The 19776-nt window shown below is 41.0% G+C and overlaps 1 protein-coding gene across 6 annotated transcripts in view; it reads right to left on the bottom strand.

The window, feature by feature from the left end:
- Positions 1–19776, bottom strand: part of Fmn1 (formin 1) — a 389105-nt gene that overhangs the window by 145055 nt on the left and 224274 nt on the right. For all 6 annotated transcript variants that reach the window (XM_011239295.2, XM_011239294.2, NM_010230.2 and 3 more), the window contains one exon: positions 8344–8431. In XM_011239295.2, the coding sequence (XP_011237597.1) occupies positions 8344–8431 (88 nt within the window). The remainder of the gene's footprint in view (positions 1–8343; positions 8432–19776) is intronic.

Raw genomic sequence — 19776 nt, 5'->3', positions numbered from 1 at the left:
CTCCTGTAGTGATTCTGTGTTCTACACTTCAGGAAGCATGCAGTTTTGAGTAGACTAAACCCCAGAGTTACCTTTTGAAGGGTGGCATGTCTGTAGCCTAGCCTTACTCACAGACCACCATAGTAGAGTTTTCAGAGTTCTGCAGACACTAGCTTACACAGCTCCAGTTAAGGGACACTCAAATCCCCTAAAACAGAACTTATATTCTCCTCGATGCTGTTTTTTGCAGCTAGACCTCTGGTCGCCCCCTGCTCCCCCCCCCCCCCCAGTTGTTTTTGTTTGGTTGGTTTTCATTGCTTAAGGTGCAGTCCAGATTTTGTTTCCATTACTCCTATAGTCCTTGTCACTAACTGTAACTATTCTCTCTAAATACCCCATGTCTGTGTCTTCCTTTCACATTAATGTATGTCAGCCTTGGTGCTGACCTTCATCGTTTATCATCTAAGTCAATCACTACTGATCTACTCACAGATATGTGTTACTATCCTTGCAATTATGACCAAATACCCAACAGAGACAAAGGAGGAAGGATTTAGATCAGGGTTTCAGATGGTGCATCCAAAATGTTGGCCTCACAGACTTGGGCAGAAGGTCACCAGAGAAGGTACATGACAGAGCTGGACTTCAGATCCTGATGGACAGGATGCAGAAAGAAGGGGAATGTGGGGAGAGAACAGGAGAAAGCCCTCAAGGACATGACCTCAGTCACCTACCATCTTCAACTAGAGCTTGCCTACTTCTCACCACCTCCCAATAATACCCTTCAACAAACTAATTGATAAACCAGAGCCCTCGTGAGCTGCATGCTATCTCTGCATGGTCTGTGTCTCTGCAGATTTTATCATGGACTTGTCCAGAAGGGTGCCTCATATCCCAGGTGTTTCTTAATCTGATCAGGATGGCAGTCACAGATAACTATCATACCATTTCCAGCTCTATCTTCATTTATTCATCAGACAAGCCCTTGATGATCTCCATGTGCATATCAGACACAAACAGGAGCTTCTAGGGTTCACATCTGTGGGCACTCTCCTTCTTGGAGCTTATATTCTGAGTGCATGTAAATTAAGGAAAAATCTATTCTCAAAACAAACAAAATATTTGGCTCTGTAAAACTAAAATAACACATGGTTAAATATCAGGGAGGGCAAATCAGAGAAGGTCTGTTTGAGGTGATGGTTAAACACAAATCCACAGTAAAGATGGGGGTTGACTATACAGATTGGGAGGCAGGAACACATTTTTGAAAGAGGTATGCACTGTACATGCTAAATGTAAAAGTAAATGTAGCTTGTATTATCTCAAAGGAAGTAATAAGATGAGAGACATACCTAAGCTTTATAAATATATGGTTTGGGCTGAGCTCAGAGCATTTCTAACTGACTATCCTTAGCCTCTGTACAGCCCAATCTTCTGTAATCCCAGACTATGAAGGTTTCAGCTTCCAGTCTCTGTCTGCTACCCTAGGCCTAGAATGTTTCAGCCTTCCAGACTTTCTGCTGAACAAATTTACCCTTTCTGGCTCTTTCTCAGCTTTGGATGGCTGGTTCAACTCAGTTCTGCTGGCTCAAACTCCTCTCCAAGCTGACTGATTCAAATTGGCTTCTCAGTTTTTGACTGAATTGTTGTGCTTGGAAAGACTGCCTCTAAAATATACTGCTCTCAACTGAACAGAATTGAAATCCATTGAATTCTCTCTCCCTCACTGCACTTTAAGTATCCTCTCTTTCCTGATTGTTCTCATGAGAATTGGGTATAGCCTATCTCCAATTCATTCTATCAAATCTTTCTCTGATTCATCACTTTGTCTGTTCCTCAATAAGATATCATTGTTTAGGATGAAAGATGTGTACTAATTTCAGTGTTCTAGCCAGACGGATTAAAGACATATGGAGTATCTGCATTCTAGCTGGATCATTATCTTTGGATGTGGTTCCTTGCCAGAGCAGCCAAGTTGCTGGACTAAAATTCTTCTACACTAAATGTTCAGGACACTCAAGGGTAAAAATTGATTCCTTAAGGAATCAAGGGAGACCGTGGTGGCTAGTTAGAAGAAGTGCAGAAAGAGTAGAGGCCAGTAGTGTAAAGAGGAATTAAAGACTTTGGCAGGAATATGCAGGACATCAGAGTGCCAAGATACTGTAGTACTCAAGTTCAGATCACGGCGGCACTATGAGTCTCAGATTTCTTCTGTTTTTGACCTAATAATGTGTAGATCTCTTGTGATGATATTAGGAGCTCCCTCGTGGTTGCATGCTGCTTGTGGTTTGAGTCTTAGATTCTGAAGCAAGTTCCATTTGATTGCTGCCCCTACCTTCCAGTTCTGACCCCCTTTTCACTTGTTATCTCATTACGTTTCTTTCCTTGGAAAGGCTCCTTTCCCTGATGTCATCATCACTACACCTTCTAGGCCTTTCCTCAAGTCCTACAGAAAACCATGGCTGTGACTTCACAGCCAACTCTTTTGCTGATCACACATCCTGTGAGCTCCTGAGAGTGCTTACAGCATGGTCCTAATGCAGTTGTGGTACCTGTCGGGGCTGGCACCAAGTATAGGCCAGAGGCAGAAAGCACTGGAGCAGAATCTATTTTGTTGAGTATAACAATGTTTAATCTTTTTTGTTTTCAGAATTGAAATTAAATTCAACAGACACAAAAATAAGACTTTTAAATATGATCTGGGGAACATTAGTTCATCTAGTTGTAAGCAGTGCTTAACTGTCAGACAACTTCCTTGAAACCTGATATAATTATACAGGAACTGTCTTTGTTATGTGCTGTCTTGCTATTTAGAGTGCCAGAATTTCACATTATGACCATCTATTCATAGACAGCGGTCCACAGAGAAGGGTTTGTCTTTAAAACAAAGCAAACATGTTTGCTCTACTAAACGCTGAACGAGTAAGCATTAGATCCCCTACTTGCATACTTGATACTTTAATGGTATCAAGTGGAGGTATAGCTCAGCAGTGGAGCAAATGATGGGACTGTGCAAGATTGTGGGTTTGACCCTCAGCATTACAGACAGGTAGGTATGTAGGTGGATGGACGGACGGATGGACAGATGGATGGAAGGATGGACAGACACACAGATAGTTGTAATCTCAGCAAGACACTGAAGCCTAGTTGAACTAGTGAAGTAGCGATCACATCTTACAAGGGAAACAGCCTACATAACATCAAGTGGAGGCAAGGATAAAGAGGGAACAGTGAGCAGGCATGGTAACTGTTTTACTTGTAACAAACTTTACTCGGTTCCTTTTGCGTATGTCCTGTTGAGTATAACAGATTGCCAGATAGATAAAGGTTGTTAAGAGTCATGTGATCCTGCAGTTAACTAACTCAGGAACATAAATCTCATGGCATTTCAGCCCCAATGGACCGACTATTCATTGTGAGGGAAACAAGATAGTGTAGGCTGCCTGGATGTTTCCAGTATTGTAGTTGAGAACCTGCTTCTATGAAATAAATGTGAACTTTTTTTTTTTTTTTTGGTTTTTTGGAGACAGGGTTTCTCTGTATAGTTCTGGCTGTCCTGGAACTCACTCTGTAGACCAGGCTGGCCTCGAATTCAGAAATTCGCCTGCCTCTGCCTTCCAAGTGCTGGGATTAAAGGTGTGTGCCACCATGCCCGGCAAATGTGAACTTTTATATACTGGATTTTAGGTCATATACATTACTTATTGAGACTTTCTGAAGAGACCAATTTAACACCCTTTGTCTTTGCACCCTAACAAATATGACCCTAAGTCCAGGAAGTGGAGGTTATGCTCTTAACCGGTCGTGTCAGCAGTGAGGATGTGCCTAACAGTCAGGTTAACAACTCAGATCTTGCCTCAGTCCCCTCACATTAGATTAAAGGTTCAGGCTGGCATCAGCATGAGGTATTCTTTTTCAACAAGACAACAGCGCAGAGTCAAGTATATTCCATTCACTATAAGACTTGGATTCAGAGTGAAACCTCATTCAAAAACCAGTATCTGTCAATGACTCTAAAAAAATAATCTAATAACACAACCTCTGGTTATTTTGCTACACTCATCTGGTGTACATTATTAGGTAAAGAGATGTCATTGAGATTAGTTTTTTAGAACATAGGAGCCAAATGCGTCGAATATGACACAGGTGTTTGTAGCAGAGGAAAGTCTATAATCCTACACATAGACACAGAAGTCTGTTATGGTATGATTAGGGTTGCCAATGATGAAAGGAAAGATCTTATTTGCGTCACATACACATGTTCTTGACTGGAGTAGCGAGCTGAAAATATCTAGGCAAAATGAAATCTTGTTCACATCATAATGAACATTTAGTCCGATAGGACTGCAAGGCCATGGAAAAGGACATGGCCCTCAGTTGGTTATTGCTGTATCACATGATTCCAATGCCCCTTATCCACATGGCAATCTGACATACTCAGTGACAGATACGCAAAAGGAACTGAGCAAAGTTTTGCGTGATGTTAAAAGCTGGAAAAGTTATATCCACACTGTTAGATAAGATCAAATCTTCCTAGGATCTACCAAGTGAATTAGAAGTACAAATGAACAACAAAACTCTTGTACCAGAGTCAGTAAATCGTCTCATTCCAACGATTATTCCCTATGTATTTGTTTCTCATCAAAAGACTATCAAATCCTGATCACAAGGTTCATTTTAGAGGCTTCTACAACCAATGAAAATTTCTCCTTTCCACAGTAAGACTTTCAAATACCCTCTGTTTCAAACTGTGATCAACTACTATATTTTTCAAATTTAATATTCCACTTACATGATTGGTTCTATTATTAAGACAATTTTTGTTCTAAATTAGCCTATTACGAGGCAGTGGTGGCATATGACTTTTGTCCAAGCACTCTGGAAGACAAAGACAGTCAGCTCTCTGAGTTTGAGACCAGCCTGGTCTACAGAGAAAGTTCCAGGACAGTCAGGGCTACACTGAGAGACCCTGTGTGGGTGGGGTGTGGGAGTGAAGGGAGAACCCCAAAACAATACAATCAACCGATTTAAATACTCTGTGATCCAAGAGGGCACTGAATCCTATGGGGCTAGAATTACAGTAGTTGTTAGTCATGCTGTGGGTTCTGGGGACTGAGGCCAGGTCATCTACAGAAGCAACAAGTGTTCTTTACCACTGAGACATTTCTCTAGCCCATTTTAATTATAATTTCTCAAAGAATATGTTTTTACCTGTACATATTTTCCTTAATAAAAGTGTACCAAAATAAGACTTGGGTCTTACATTAAATCAAACTCCCTTTATTCAGCCATCAGTTGAATGTAAGCCTTTACTATGCTTTCCTTAAAACATCTTCTGGGTGGTATTGTAGCATGCGAGTGGGTTTCACTTTAGGTGAACGGATTGCATGACTCCGACACTCTGAAGCAGCCCTTTCTTTACAACTTCAGTCCCCGTTCCCCAAAGTCATTTTACTCCTCTGCTGCTCCGAAGACACTAACGATCTTTTCTCACACTGCTTCTCCTTTCAAATTGGCTTTGAAATGTTGCTACATTATATTTTTAAAATGTGATTCTTAAAGATAATAAAATGGGCTGGAGAGATGGCCCAGCAGTTAAGAACACTGGCTGCTCTTCCAGAGGTCCTGAGTTCAATTCCCAGCCACGACATGGTGGCTCACAACCATCGGTCATGGGATCCAAAGCCCTCTTCTGTTGTGTTTGAAGATAGACACAGTGTCTTCATATACATAAATGAATAAATAAATATTTTTTAAAAAGATAATAAAACATTTTAATTAAATGACTTAAGTTTCTGAATACTATTTTTATTCATATGCTTTTCCAAGGAGCAAATATGAAAGACAGGTTTTTAAATACAGAAATCAAGGTGGGATTTTTCTCCCTTCTTCTCAATTTCACTTTCTCCTAGTCAATCTATGTATTAACTTTTGAAATGCTTTTATTTTAAAATGTGGCAAAGATAACAAAGTGACATGCTGTCATTTGAAGAAAGGAGGGGCTGTAAGAAACAATGGTAAAATCTGTTAAGTGTTTAAATGGTAAAGTGGCTATTAAAAGTTTTTCTCTGTGGGAAAGGATCTTTACCTATCCTAAATCAGATAGGGGACTAATATCCAATATATATAAAGAAGTCAAGAAGGTGGACTCCAGAAAATCAAATAACCCCATTAAAAAATGGGGCTCAGAGCTGAACAAAGAATTCTCACCTGAGGAATACTGAATGGCAGAGAAGCACCTGAAAATATGTTCAACATCCTTAATCATCAGGGAAATGCAAATCAAAACAACCCTGAGATTCCACCTCACACCAGTCAGAATAGCTAAGATCAAAAATTCAGGTGACAGCAGATACTGGCAAGGATGTGGAGAAAGAGGAACACTCCTCCATTGTTGGTGGGATTGCAAGCTTGTACAACCACTCTGGAAATCAGTCTGGCGGTTCCTCAGAAAACTGAACATAGTACTACCGGAGGATCCCACAATGCCTCTCCTGGGCATATATCCAGAAGATGTTCCAACTGGTAAGAAGGACACATGCTCCACTATGTTCATAGCAGCCTTATTTATAATAGCCAGAAGCTGGAAAGAACCCAGATGCCCCTCAACAGAGGAATGGATACAGAAAATGTGGTACATTTACACAATGGAGTACTACTCAGCTATTAAAAAGAATGAATTTATGAAATTCCTAGGCAAATGGATGGATCTGGAGGGCATCATCCTGAGTGAGGTAACCCAATCACAAAAGAACTCAAATGATATGTACTCACTGATAAGTGGATATTAGCCCAGAAACTTAGAATACCTAAGATACAAGATACAATTTGCAAAACACATGAAACTCAAGAAGAATGAAAACCAAAGTGTGGACACTTTGCCCCTTCTTAGAATTGGGAACAAAATACCCATGGAAGGAGTTACAGAGACAAAGTTTGGAGCTGAGATGAAAGGATGGACCATCTAGAGACTGCCATCCCCGGGGATCCATCCCATAATCAGCCTCCAAACGCTGACACCATTGCATACACTAGCAAGATTTTGCTGAAAGGCACCTGATATAGCTGTCTCTTGTGAGGCTATGCCAGGGCCTAGCAAACACAGAAGTGGATGCTCATAGTCAGCTATTGGGTGGATCACAGGGCTCCCAATGGAGGAGCTAGAGAAAGTACCCAAGGAGCTAAAGGGATCTGCAACCCTATAGGTGGAATAACAATATGAACTAACCAGTACCCCCTGGAGCTCGTGTCTCTAGCTGCATATGTATCGAAAGATGGCCTAGTTGGCCATCATTGCAAAGAGAGGCCCATTGGTCTTGCAAACTTTATATGCCTCAGTACAGGGGAACGCCAGGGCCAAAAAGTGGGAGTGGGTGGGTAGGGAAGTTGGGGGGAGGGTATGGGGACTTTTGGTATAGCATTGGAAATGTAAATGAAAAAAATACCTAATTAAAAAAAAAGAGTTTTTCTCTGGTTATATTCCATTTAATGAATAAGAAATGACTAAAATCATACATCAATATCTTGTATATTTGTATTGAAGGAATAAACCTAGACAAGATGTCCTCAGTGCCTACTAACCTCAGGAATCATTCAATAGTAACTTTGAAGAAGTCCTGTATATGTAACATGCAGCATGTTCAAGATTTACGGAGAATTCCTTACTGCCCAGTATAAATCTACATTAAATTAATACTTCATAGAGAACACAGAAGATAGATAAAACATGGTCATGGCACAGGCAAAATACTCAATGTGGGGAAAGTATAAGACAAGAAACATTGATGTGTCTCTTGACACATCAATGACAATGTAAGGTGTCCTTACTGAAAACCGGTTCAGCAGAAAGGGTGAGCCAACTACTACACAGCCAACCAAGTACATAGTGCCTGTATCTGTGATGATACTGAGAGATTTTTGTTAATCATTTTCAAGAAGATGGTGCTGCAGTTGTGCTTTAGAAAAGCCCCTTCACCTTCCCTGGTAATACTAATGTTTTTACATGATGAATTATAAAATGTCTGTGAGAGATCTTTTTCATAACAATCTACTGGGAGGAGGGACTGCACTGTTACAAAAGTAACAATGGATTCTAACTGGGTATTAGTTACCAGGGATTCACTGTAGCATTCTAACTCTTGGGCATGTTCAAAAACGTTCAAAGGAACACTGTTACAGAATAGGAAGTAGATTGGCAGGGGATGGAGGAGGGATGACATAGGCAACAGGGGAGAGATAAGGTGGAAGAACCACATGGTACATGTATGAAAATGTCATGATGAAGCTGTGATCTTAGACTGTTAACATGCCTGGAGAAGCTATAGGGAATTTACAAGCTGGAGGGAAGTGATGGGAAAGACTTACCCTGTTGAATATCTTTCATTTCTAGATGTAAACTAGATATCAAGATTCCCACAGTTTGAGATCGCTTTCCATCCAATAACTTGATGATCTGTAATTTTAAATAGAAACAGAAAATGGAAGCTCAAACGATCATTCAGAAAGAACACACACTAAGGACATTAAGACTTTTAGATTCACTGGTGTGCTAATGGAAAAACTGACCCAGTATCACAGGCGCATGACTTAATGCTTCAATGGAAAATAGTGTATCTACAATTACAGATATTTTAAAAGTAAAGAAAATGCCATGAGGAATTCAGAAGGCCTGACACAAACAACAAAAGTCTCTAAAGTATTTTATCATAATTTTATATTTTACCCTGATTTTTTTTTCTTTTAGGTTTTAAAAGACTGGGCATCATGGTGTAGACCAGTTTTGCCTAGGACTCATGAACTCTTGCCTCAGCCTCCTGAGGGCAGAGGTTACAGGAATGGGCCACTACTGGCTACTTTGATCTCTTTCTTCAAACCCGAGGGACCCAGAGAACAAGATACATGTATTCTGATGGCGGCTAGATAGAAGCAAGCTAATCCACCCCAACTTCATTGCCCAGGCAGCCACAAAGTAATTGTGGCTCTGTCCCTACATATGTACCAAATGCTCTTTATGCTTCTGGCGAGACCTTCACACACATTCCTCTAAGTTTCTACTCATCCTGTCTTGCATTTTACCATAAATCAGTTACCTCTTCACAACCACACACACACACACACACACACACACACACACACACACACACACACACACACACACACACAAAAATATAAAGAAAAACAATGAATACACAATTATATGTCTCAGATTTTCTTGGTTGATCACTGTTTTCTCTCAGTTTTGAAAGTTTTGTTCTATGTGATTGAATTATTAGCATGGAAAGTCCACAACAGAAAGCACTCTATTCTAAAGATCCTCAGGTTTATAGTGTGGTGTAGCTCACTGTTCATTACATGCCCATCATTGCACATCACAGCTCCAAAACCTTTTCATCATAAAGGATGTAAACTTTATCCTGAAGGGCAAACTTCCAATACTATCTTCCCCCCACATAAAATCAAGTCATATATGGAAAAGACTCTATTTTCTTCTCCTTTGTGGGCGAGTTAATTATTAATTAAATGTGGTGGGATGAATAGGAACGGCTTCCATTCACTCAAATTATGTGAGTTCTTGGTTATTTGGGAATGGTGCTACTTGAGAGAGATTAGGATCTGTGGTCTGTTGGAGGAAGTGCATCACTAGGGTTGGGCTTGGCAGTTTCAAAGGCTCAAGCCAGGCCCAGTGTCTTGTTCTGTTCCTGCTGCCTATGGATCAAGATGTAGAACTCTCAGCTGCCTCTCTAGCACCATGATTGCCTGTGAGTTACCATGCTTTGTCTCATGACACTAATGGACTAAACCTCTGAAACTGTAAGCCAACCCTAGTTCAATGTTTTCCTTTGTAAGAGATGCTATGGTCATTGAGGTGTCTCCTAAAATCAATAGAGAGCACTAGAACATTAACTAAGAATAAACTGATTAAACTAATTAATTTTCTGGCCTAGAGCACTCTAGTCCCTCTACTACTACATTAGGTGTGAACAGGGGTGCCAATGACATGTTCCTGATTTCAGTGACAAAGGTGTCACCTGCTTGCCACTGGTTAGGCTGCATTTAAACTCTTAAAATGTGCTCTTTATTATGCTCAAGTAATTCTCTTCTGTTATTAGTTCAGTATGATTTTTTTTTATTATGAAATGTTTTGTACTAGTTAGGTTGGGTTTTTTTGTTTGTTTGCTTTGTTTTTGTTTTTTGTCAACACAAACTCAGTTAAGAAAACACCTCTATCTGATTGGTCTATAGGCAAGTGTATAGGAGATTATATTGATTAATGATTGATGTGGGAGGTCTCAGCTCATTGTGCGTGGTGTCACCCTTGGACAGGTGGTCCTGAGTTGTATAAGGAAGCAACCTGAGCAAGTCATGAGTAAGCAGTACTCCTCTGTGATCCCTGCTTTTAGTTCCTCCCTCCAGATTTCTGCCTTGAGTCTCTGCCCTGACTTCCTTTGATGATGGACTATTAGCATTTGGTCAGTGTTTTATCACAGGAATAGAAACTCTACTAAGACAGATGTCAGATTTTGTCAAGTGTTCTATGTCTTTTGAGATAAAGATGTGATATTTGTCTTGTTAATGTGTCTGAAGTATACATACACAGATAATATATACTATATTATGATATATATATCTCATCACTGAGCATCACAGAAGCACGTAACTATAACATGATCCTTCCTATGTTATCTTCAGTTTGGCTTGCTAGGCTTTTCTTTTAGAGGTATTCATCTACATTAGCTAAGGTCTGAGCTTTGCATTTCTTGCAGTGCCTTTAGTATCAGAGTAACCCTTATTTCATGATGAGAATGAACCTGCAAGTGTTGCAATTTTAGAGTTTTGAGGAGTTTGTAAAGAAATGACCTGGGATTTTCCTTAAGGTTTGGTAGACTTCTCCACTAAAAGTCTTTGAGTTTTCTCTCCTGGGAGATATTGGAGTTCTGGTCAGTTTTCCAGAATAAAGCTGTTCATATCTTCCATTTCTTCATGATACTATCATGGGTTGGTTACAGGTTTGTAGGATCCATCTCATGTAGTTTACTCAAATTTTGGCATATTAAATATGGATATATATATATAATTGTTCATATTGGTTTCTTATATTTGTTCTCTCTCTGGCATTGGTTATAGACTCTGCTTTTGGTTTTGAGTTCACAAACTCGGATCTCTTCTCTTTTTTGTCTCTTTCCATTTAAAGATTTGTCCCTTGTGTTTATCATGGAATAGAGTTCTAATATATTTTTTAGCATGAGTTCAATCCCTCTGTTATATACTCATATTCAATGTTTATTGTTTCACCCTCTGCTGACTCTGGGCTTTGTCTGTTCTACTTACACAATGTGTGAAGTTACAGCTAGGATACTTCCAATGTGCTCGTTCAGACTTATAAAACCCTTTGTTATTTCTATTTTTGGTATTGAGTGAGGTTCAGCATATTGTGTTTTGCTTTTGTTCACCTCAAGCATTCTTTCTATATTCCACTGGACTTCCTCTTTAACTCACAATCTACTCAGAAGTCTGTTAACTCTGACTTGTTTCTTATTTTTTCCACTTTTCCTTCTACTAGTTTTCATTCCATTGACGTCACAAAAGCTACTTGGTACATTTTCAACATCTTAAACTTGTTGAGACTTGTTTTGTGACCTAAAATTCTTTCAACCCTGGACAATGTTCCAATTGGGAAGAATGTGGGCTCCATTCCTGTTAGGAGAATGCATTGCAGAGTTGCCCCTGGGCATTCCCAGAAGACTGGCACCAGGGTCATAACAGATATGCAAACCTACTGATATTCTAGCCTTTTATTGTATACACTTTTATTATATGCTTAATAATTATTTATACTACCAATGACCTGTAAGTTGTACATAGATCTGTTATACAGTATTGCTCAGGATATAATGGCAAGGAATACATATGCTTATGTTCAGTATAAATACAACTATCATAATTCAAACAGATGAATAAGAGGCAAGCATTGCTCCATGATTGCAGGAGCAACTAAGGGCCTGGAAAGGCTGCAGCAGAGCATGCCACCCTGGCACTGCATGTGTAAGGGGTCAGCATAGTGCATGCTATTAAAACTTTGCTTTCTGAGGTTCTTGGAGTAAAGTTTTCTCAGTTTGTTTCATAGAGTTGACTCTGATATTGGGTGTGTGCATAGTTATAAGTACAAATATGTTTGGTTGGGTTGCTATTCTATCACTTCATACTATCTATCTATCTTTGTCTTTTGTGACAATCTTTGCCTTAAAGTCTATTTTCTAGAATCATATTTTATATGAACATTTGGCTTCTGTTTTTTCTTAGCTAAGGATTTTTCAGGCTTACTGATCTTTTCAAAGCAACACTTTAATTGTGGGTTTTTTTTTTTTTTCTATACATGCGTCTTGTATGCCTAAGTCTAAAGTGAATCTCTTGTGGTAAGCATACTGGCCAGCTTTTATTTTGTTGAATCTGTCAACAACTCTTTCTTCTGATTGAAAAACAATGCATCCTGGTATGTACGCACTAATAAATGGAAAAGAGCCAAAAAAAGGACAGAATATATACAAGTTATAGTCCACAGAACTCAAAAAGGTTAACAAGCTGAAGGGCCCAAGTGAGGATGCCTCAGTCCCACCTGGGAGGGAGAAGAAAGTTATGACAAGTGGGGAGGGAGGGAGGGACCTGAGAGGGAAAGGAGATGGAGCCAGCATGGGTAGGGGGAAAGGACTGACTCCAGCAGAAAGAATGGAAATAGGCAAATAGGAGGTAGGAGGTTGTGGGGACACTCCAGAATGTACCAGAGACCTGGGAGGTAAGAGACTCTCAGGACCCAAAGGGAGGGACCTTAGATAAAATGCCCTATAGTGGGGAGAGCTCACCTCCAGCAGAAAGACAGGGCAAGTGAGGGATGGGGTTGTCATCCCACAGCCAAAATTCTGACCCGTTAATTGTATCTGTCTGAAAGAACTGCAGGGATGGAAATGGAGAGGAGCCTGAGGAAAAGAAGGTCCAATGACAGGCCCAAAGAGGGATCCAGCTCAAGGGGAGGTCCCAAGGCCTGACACTATTACTGAGGCTATGGAGCACTCACAAAAAGGGGACAATTGTAAGTACCCCCCACTCCAGAAGACCCAACAAGCAGCTGAAACAGTCAGATGCAGATATTGGCGCTCAACCAATGGACAGTAGCTGTTGACCCCTGTGGTTGAATTAGGGAAAAGCTGGAAGAAGCTGAGGAGGGCGACCCTGTAGGAGGACCAGCAGTCTCAATTAACTTGGACCCCTGAGATCTCTCAGACACTGGACCACCAATTGGACAGCATACAGCAGCTGATATGAGGCCCCCAAAACATACACAGAGAGGACTGCCAGGTATGGGTTTAGTCAGAGAAGATGCACCTAACCCTCAAGAGACTAGAGACCCCAGGGAGTTTAGAGGTCTGGTAGGGTGGGGGCTGGGGGCTGGGGACATCCTCATGGAGACAGGGGACAAGGAGGAGGTATGGAATGTGGATCCATCAGAGGGTGGAGTGGGAGGGGATTAAAATCTGAGTTTTAAATAAATAAATAAATAAATAAATAAATAAATAAATAAATAAATAAGAAAAAAGAAAAACACTGCATCCAGTCCTTATTGATAGACACATACTGCTGCCAGCTTGTTAATTTCTCTGGTTTTGTACTCTGTTATCCTTTTCTTCTCAGATTTCTTCTCCCTTTGGACTTACTCATTTCTTATAATGATATATGTTGGTTCCTTCTTACTTTCTTTGATGGGCCTTTTGATAAAATCCAGCATGGTTAGCACAGGATTTACTTTAAATGCCTTATATTTGTAGCAGTCTGTCTGAAGCTGATCATTCACACACAAGGCTTCTTTCTACTCTCTTCTTTTGTTGTTTTGTTTTGTTGAGACAGGGTCTTTCTGTGTAGCCCTGGCTGTCCTGGAACTCACTCTGTAGACCAGGCTGGCCTCAAACTCAGAGATCTGCCTGCTTCTGCCTCGCAAGTGCTGTGATTAAAGGAGTGTGCTACTACTGCCCGGCTTCTTTCTACTCTTTACTTCTTCATTGCCTTGCACATTGTTACTGCTGTCACAAATGACATACTTGTAACTGTGCAGTTAAGAATGCATAGCGGGGGCCAGGCAGTGGTGGCTCATGCTTTTAATCCCAGCAACTGGGAGGCAGAGGCAGGTGGATCTCTGAGTTCGAGGCCAGCCTGGTCTACAAAGTGAGTTCCAGGACAGCCAGGGCTACACAGAGAAACCCTGTCTTGAAAAAACAAAACAACAAAACAAAACAAAAGATGCATAGCGGTTAAGCTTTCTATACCATTTTTTAGAGCCTTGTGGCATGGTTAAAAATTCTTTGCTCAGAGTTATTATCATATCATATATTTGTTTGGATATTTGCTTCACCAATGAGCTTTGCACTCATATGCTTGTGTGTGTGTGTGCCATCCCCCCTTGTTTCAGCTTACAGGATAAACACCTGCCTTATTTTGTATAAAGCTCATTACTAAGTCAGCTGATGAAGAACTTCTGCAGCCACTGCTCATCTTTGCTTACTTTCCTTCACGCCAAGGGACAGTTGTTTGCTTGCATACATTACTATTGGCTGCAAGTCTTTTAGTATTTCAAATATAGCATCCTTTGGGCCTAGAAGTCATGGATGAAAATTTCACTGTCAGTTATGGTGGTGTGCCCTTTAATGTTACAAGCAGCTTTTGTTCTGTGTTCAAAACTTTTCCCCAGCCTTTTCCTTCTGAAAATTGAATTATAGCATATCCTTCTGTGTCCTATTGGTTATTCTCACTCGGGTCCATTAGACATCCAGATTCAGGAAACTCATTTCCATATCTAGTTTCAGGCATTTTCTTTCTTTAACTGTGTTCTGCCCCTCTGCCCCCATCGTTTCCCATTATGTGCTGATGGGTGACATCATTTCTCATTTTAGACTTTTTCACTCTTTCTTGCTCCATTGACTAGACAATTTCTTTAGCTCTGAGATCTCTGACTACCCCTTCTGCCTGGGTACTGAAGTCTTGTAGTGATTTTTCAACTCAGTGATTCGATTTCCCTACTTCACAGTTTTTATTCGCTCATTTCAAAAGCTTACTGGCTTTGCTAATCTCTCATCCTGCCCCTGCATCCTTCTCCCAGCTCCCTGAACATCACTATCACATTTATTTAGAATTACTTGTCAAGTACATCACGTGTGTTTGCAACTACAAATTCATTTCTGGTATCTGTTTTGTACCTTTGCTTGGTCTCAGCCTCTGCATTTCTCTATATGCCTCGTTACTTTGTGTTGGTATATTTATGGGGAAAAAAATAGTCACTTGCCCCAGTCTTTAACTTCACAGATTGGTGTCAATAGGGAAGCTGCCTGCCCGTAAGCCAAATGACTATGAATTCTTAAGCCCATGGATGAAAATCCTGCAGACATATGAACTCCCAAATCCCCAATGAAAGAGGTCTTAATGGCTCCCCCAACCCTATTATGCTGCTTCCTCTGTTGTCTGGAGCACCACCACTTCTCTAGAGACATTAAAATGTTCCTAATTTATTTCTGTTCTTACCATGTCTCCAAGCATCTAGAGTATGTCAGGTTCTATGTACAAAATGAATTGAGTAAGAGAGAAATTAACTGAAAAAAAAAATAGAACACTGTATGCAACCTCTACTCTTCCCTCTCCTATAACCCAGGGGAGAAGCCACTAAGCTGTGTTGGCCTCGGCCTGTTCACCACAGGTGCTCTGTAGCAATGGTAAGCCACCCAGCCAGCTCTTTCTTGTTCCCAGTAGTCCCTACTCATGGAGTGCATGCTGGTTCTTGTCAGCACTCTTAAGTCTAGAAGACAGAAACCAGTCCCTGGGCAACCCTCCAAAGAGCCAGAATGCTGGTTGCATGCTCCAACTTTTTCCTCCCAAGGGGGAATCCAAGAGTTAAGGGTTTCCTCCAACATACTTTGCCTTGAGAAAGGGAAGAGTGACCGGCAAATAGGTGCACACTAGTTAGCCTAGTCACCTTTGCTCACGGCCTCCCCCAACTTGGCATCTTTTCCTCTTGGATTCAAACCCAACAGAAACTGGTCTTTCGGGTGCCTCTCGAATAGAACTGAAAACAACTGGCTGTCTTCTTCCTTTCCCTTCCTAGAGGAGCTGAGAGTTTTCTGTAGATCACTATGAGGGCCAACTCTCCAATCTGAAAACATCACACCTTTTCCTAGCAACTTTAATGTGATATTCTTCAGGGGACAGGGCATGTGAGAAGCGCTTCACCAATTTCTGATCAAGGAAACTGGTATGTACTGGGGACAAGGGGGAAATAGTGCTTTTGCCACCATATCATCAGGACAAGTTTCTGGGAGGCAGAGAGACACACAAAAAGAAAGGGGTGGCTAAAAGTGGCTGGTATGCCTGAGCCCAGGTGGCTCACATGGCTACAGTGAAAGCATGAACCATTATTCTGAGGTTGATTCACTCCACACTTCAAGGGGCCTTGCTTCTCCTTCATAATTGGGGGACAGTATCAAACAAACTACAATTTTAAATGTAGAGAAAGAAAAGGAAAGAGGGAGAAGGAATATGCATCTTTTATAATTCCACTTATGCTAAATGACTAGAGGAAAACAAATGGAAACAAAACAGTCAATAATAACAGCACACACACATTCACACACACATACACACATTCACACACATACACATTCACATACATATATACACACAGATTCATACACATGCATACACACGAGAGAGAGAGAGAGAGAGAGAGAGAGAGAGAGAGAGAGCGAGCGCTTAGAATTCTAAATGGACCAAAAGAAACTGCCATGCATATTTCGATCATTTCAAATTGTCCGTGCAGGCTGCGGGGAGCAAGTGTGAGAAGTAAGGAGGTAAAGGAAGCCTGCAGGCTGAATGACAGAAAAGAGACTCTTCAGTTCTATCTCATTTGCTTCAGCAGGGTCCAAACACTGAAAACTCTTATGCTAAAGACTCCAAGTGGTTAGACATGGAGCCAAAGAACAAAGATACAGATCAAGGGTTCACGGAGATATCTGTGCTGTGATTGTCTTTCTCTTTTCCTTTTCTGGGTTTGAATATTTAATAATGGAAACAAATGTCTTGGAGGTGGAGATGGTGTGTGGTGAATGACGCACGTGCATGGCCAGGTGCCTCCCTCTGTCACGCTCCACCATATTCCTTTAAGACATGGTGGCCTTTAAGATTCCTTTAAGATGGCCGGCCATCATGCTCACAGTATCTATATCTATATCATCATATTGCCATCCCTCAGTGGGTCACAGTCACACAATTCCATGTCCAGCTTTTTATGTGAGTGCTTGCGATTTGAACTTAAGTCCTCCTCTACCCGAGTCATCTCCCCGGCCCCACAAATGTCTTTTGATATTTAGGAAGTATGAACTGCTTAAAAATACAAAGAGTGAAAATTCTCTTTTGTCTTCCTGTTTCACTCTCCAGTTACCTGCACTAGCAATGGGAGTTTTACTACAGTTTACACCTGAACATGTGCCCACATGTGCCCAGCTTATGTATATAATATAGCTAGCAGCTCCTTGGTATTGTAGCTCAGCAACAGAGGGCGTGCCTAGCATAAGCACAGGAGATCCTGGGCTCACCAGTGAGAGAAGAAAGGCAAGTGTACGCGGTCATCTGTGCAAGCTTGCTTGCTTCTGTTTTGTTTCTCATTCTTTGACTTTTGTCCCAGTTCAAAAATACATGCCTGTTGAACCCATGTCAATTAAGGAAAAGCCACATTGAAACATGTGATATTATTTGTGTCTTCCACTGAGGGACTTTTAGGGATTTCCCAAATATTGCCAATTATTAAGAATGTTGTGGTCAACACCAAAGGAACTTACCTGCATGCAGTCATGGGTATACCTTTCTGTGGGAAAGGTACAGTTGTTCAAGCAATATTCCCATTCTAAAATTTGATACACATCAACACATTGTTTCAAATAGGAGGTAGGAATTCTGAGATTCCATCTCACAACAGTCAGAATGGCTAAGAACAAAATTTCAGGTGACAGCAGATGCTGGCGAGGATGTGGAGAAAGAGAAACACTCCTCCATTGCTGGTGGGATTGCAAGCTTGTACAACCACTCTGGAAATCAGTCTGGTGGTTCCTCAGAAAATTGGACATAGTACTACCGGAGGATCCCACAATACCTCTCCTGGGCATATATCCAGAAGATGTTCCAATTGGTAAGAAAGACACATGCTCCACTATGTTCATAGCAGCCTTATTTATAATAGCCAGAAGCTGGAAAGAACCCAGATGTCCCTCAACAGAGGAATGGATACAAAAAATGTGTTACATTTACACAATAGAGTACTACTCAGCTATTAAAAAGAATGAATTTATGAAATTCCTAGGCAAATGGTTGGACCTGGAGGGCATCATCCTGATGAGGTAACCCAATCACAAAAGAACTCACATCATATATACTCACTGATAAGTGGATATTAGCCCAGAAACTTAGAATACCCAAGATATAAGATACAATTTGCGAAACACATGAAACTCAAGAAGAATGAAAACCAAAGTGTGGACACTTTGCCCCTTCTTAGAATTGGGAACAAAACACCCATGGAAGGAGTTACAGAGACAAAGTTTGGAGCTGAGACAAAAGGATGGACCATCTAGAGACTGCCATATCCAGGGATCCATCCCATAATCAGCCTCCAAACGCTGACACCATTGCATACACTAGCAAGATTTTGCTGAAAGGACCCTGATATAGCTGTCTCTTGTGAGGCTATGCTGGGGCCTAGCAAACACAGAAGTGAATGCTCACAGTCAGCTATTGGATGGATCACAGGGCCCCCAATGGAGGAGCTAGAGAAAGTACCCAAGGAGCTAAAGGGAACTGCAACCCTATAGGTGGAACAACAATATGAACTAACCAGTATCCCGGAGCTCTTGACTCTAGCTGCATATGTATCAAAAGATGGCCTAGTTGGCCATCGCTGGAAAGAGAGGCCCATTGGTCATGTAATCTTTATATGCCCCAGTACAGGGGAACGCCAGGGCCAAAAAGTGGGAGTGGTGGGTAGGGGAGTGGGGGGGAGGGTATGGGGGACTTTTGGGATAGCATTGGAAATGTAAATGAGGAAAATACCTAATAATAAATATTAAAAAAGAAAAAAAAGGAGGTAGGAATTTGAACCCTCACAAGTATTTCCCAGACTGATTGTCTTCTTGCCCCCCATATACTTTTCTACTACCAAGGCAAAACTATTTAAAAAAAAAAAAGGTAAATGTTTTTATATTTTCAGTCTACAATTTTACTGATGATTCAGATTATGGGTTGCATGTTCTTGTGAACTGTCTTTATATCCTTCTTGGTACGTTCTCTAATGCCTATATTTATTAGGTTAATATGCTATATTAAGGACAGAGCTGAACAGAAAGAACTGTTCAAAGAGACTGTAGTGGGTAAAGGGCATTTCCTAAGGGAATCAGAGGTCTTAGAACTACTGCTTTCTGTGCCTCAGCACACTTCATCTTCAAGAGTCTAGAGGTACAGTTGGGGCACTGAGCACCCTGCGATTATAAATCTTAGTCCATTGGTAGCCTCCAGTGAACTTGGCATCATTGGCAATGTGTCTGGACTCTCAAGTCCTAAAGGTAACCATAGCCCCCTCATGTGGTTCATGTCAGGGGTCCAGAAACAGAAACACTTGGCTAGATCAACACAACTCTCAGTTTTTAACTGTGACCAGAAACCTAGGCTCTCCTTACCAATTATCTTTCCATGAACTGAGGGGTTTGCCTTTCTACTTGA

Source organism: Mus musculus, chromosome 2, assembly GCF_000001635.26.
Source record: "Mus musculus strain C57BL/6J chromosome 2, GRCm38.p6 C57BL/6J".
Lineage (NCBI taxonomy): Eukaryota > Metazoa > Chordata > Mammalia > Rodentia > Muridae > Mus > Mus musculus.
The sequence above is the reverse complement of the archived record's forward strand: the minus strand, read 5'-3'. Positions and strand labels throughout refer to the sequence as shown.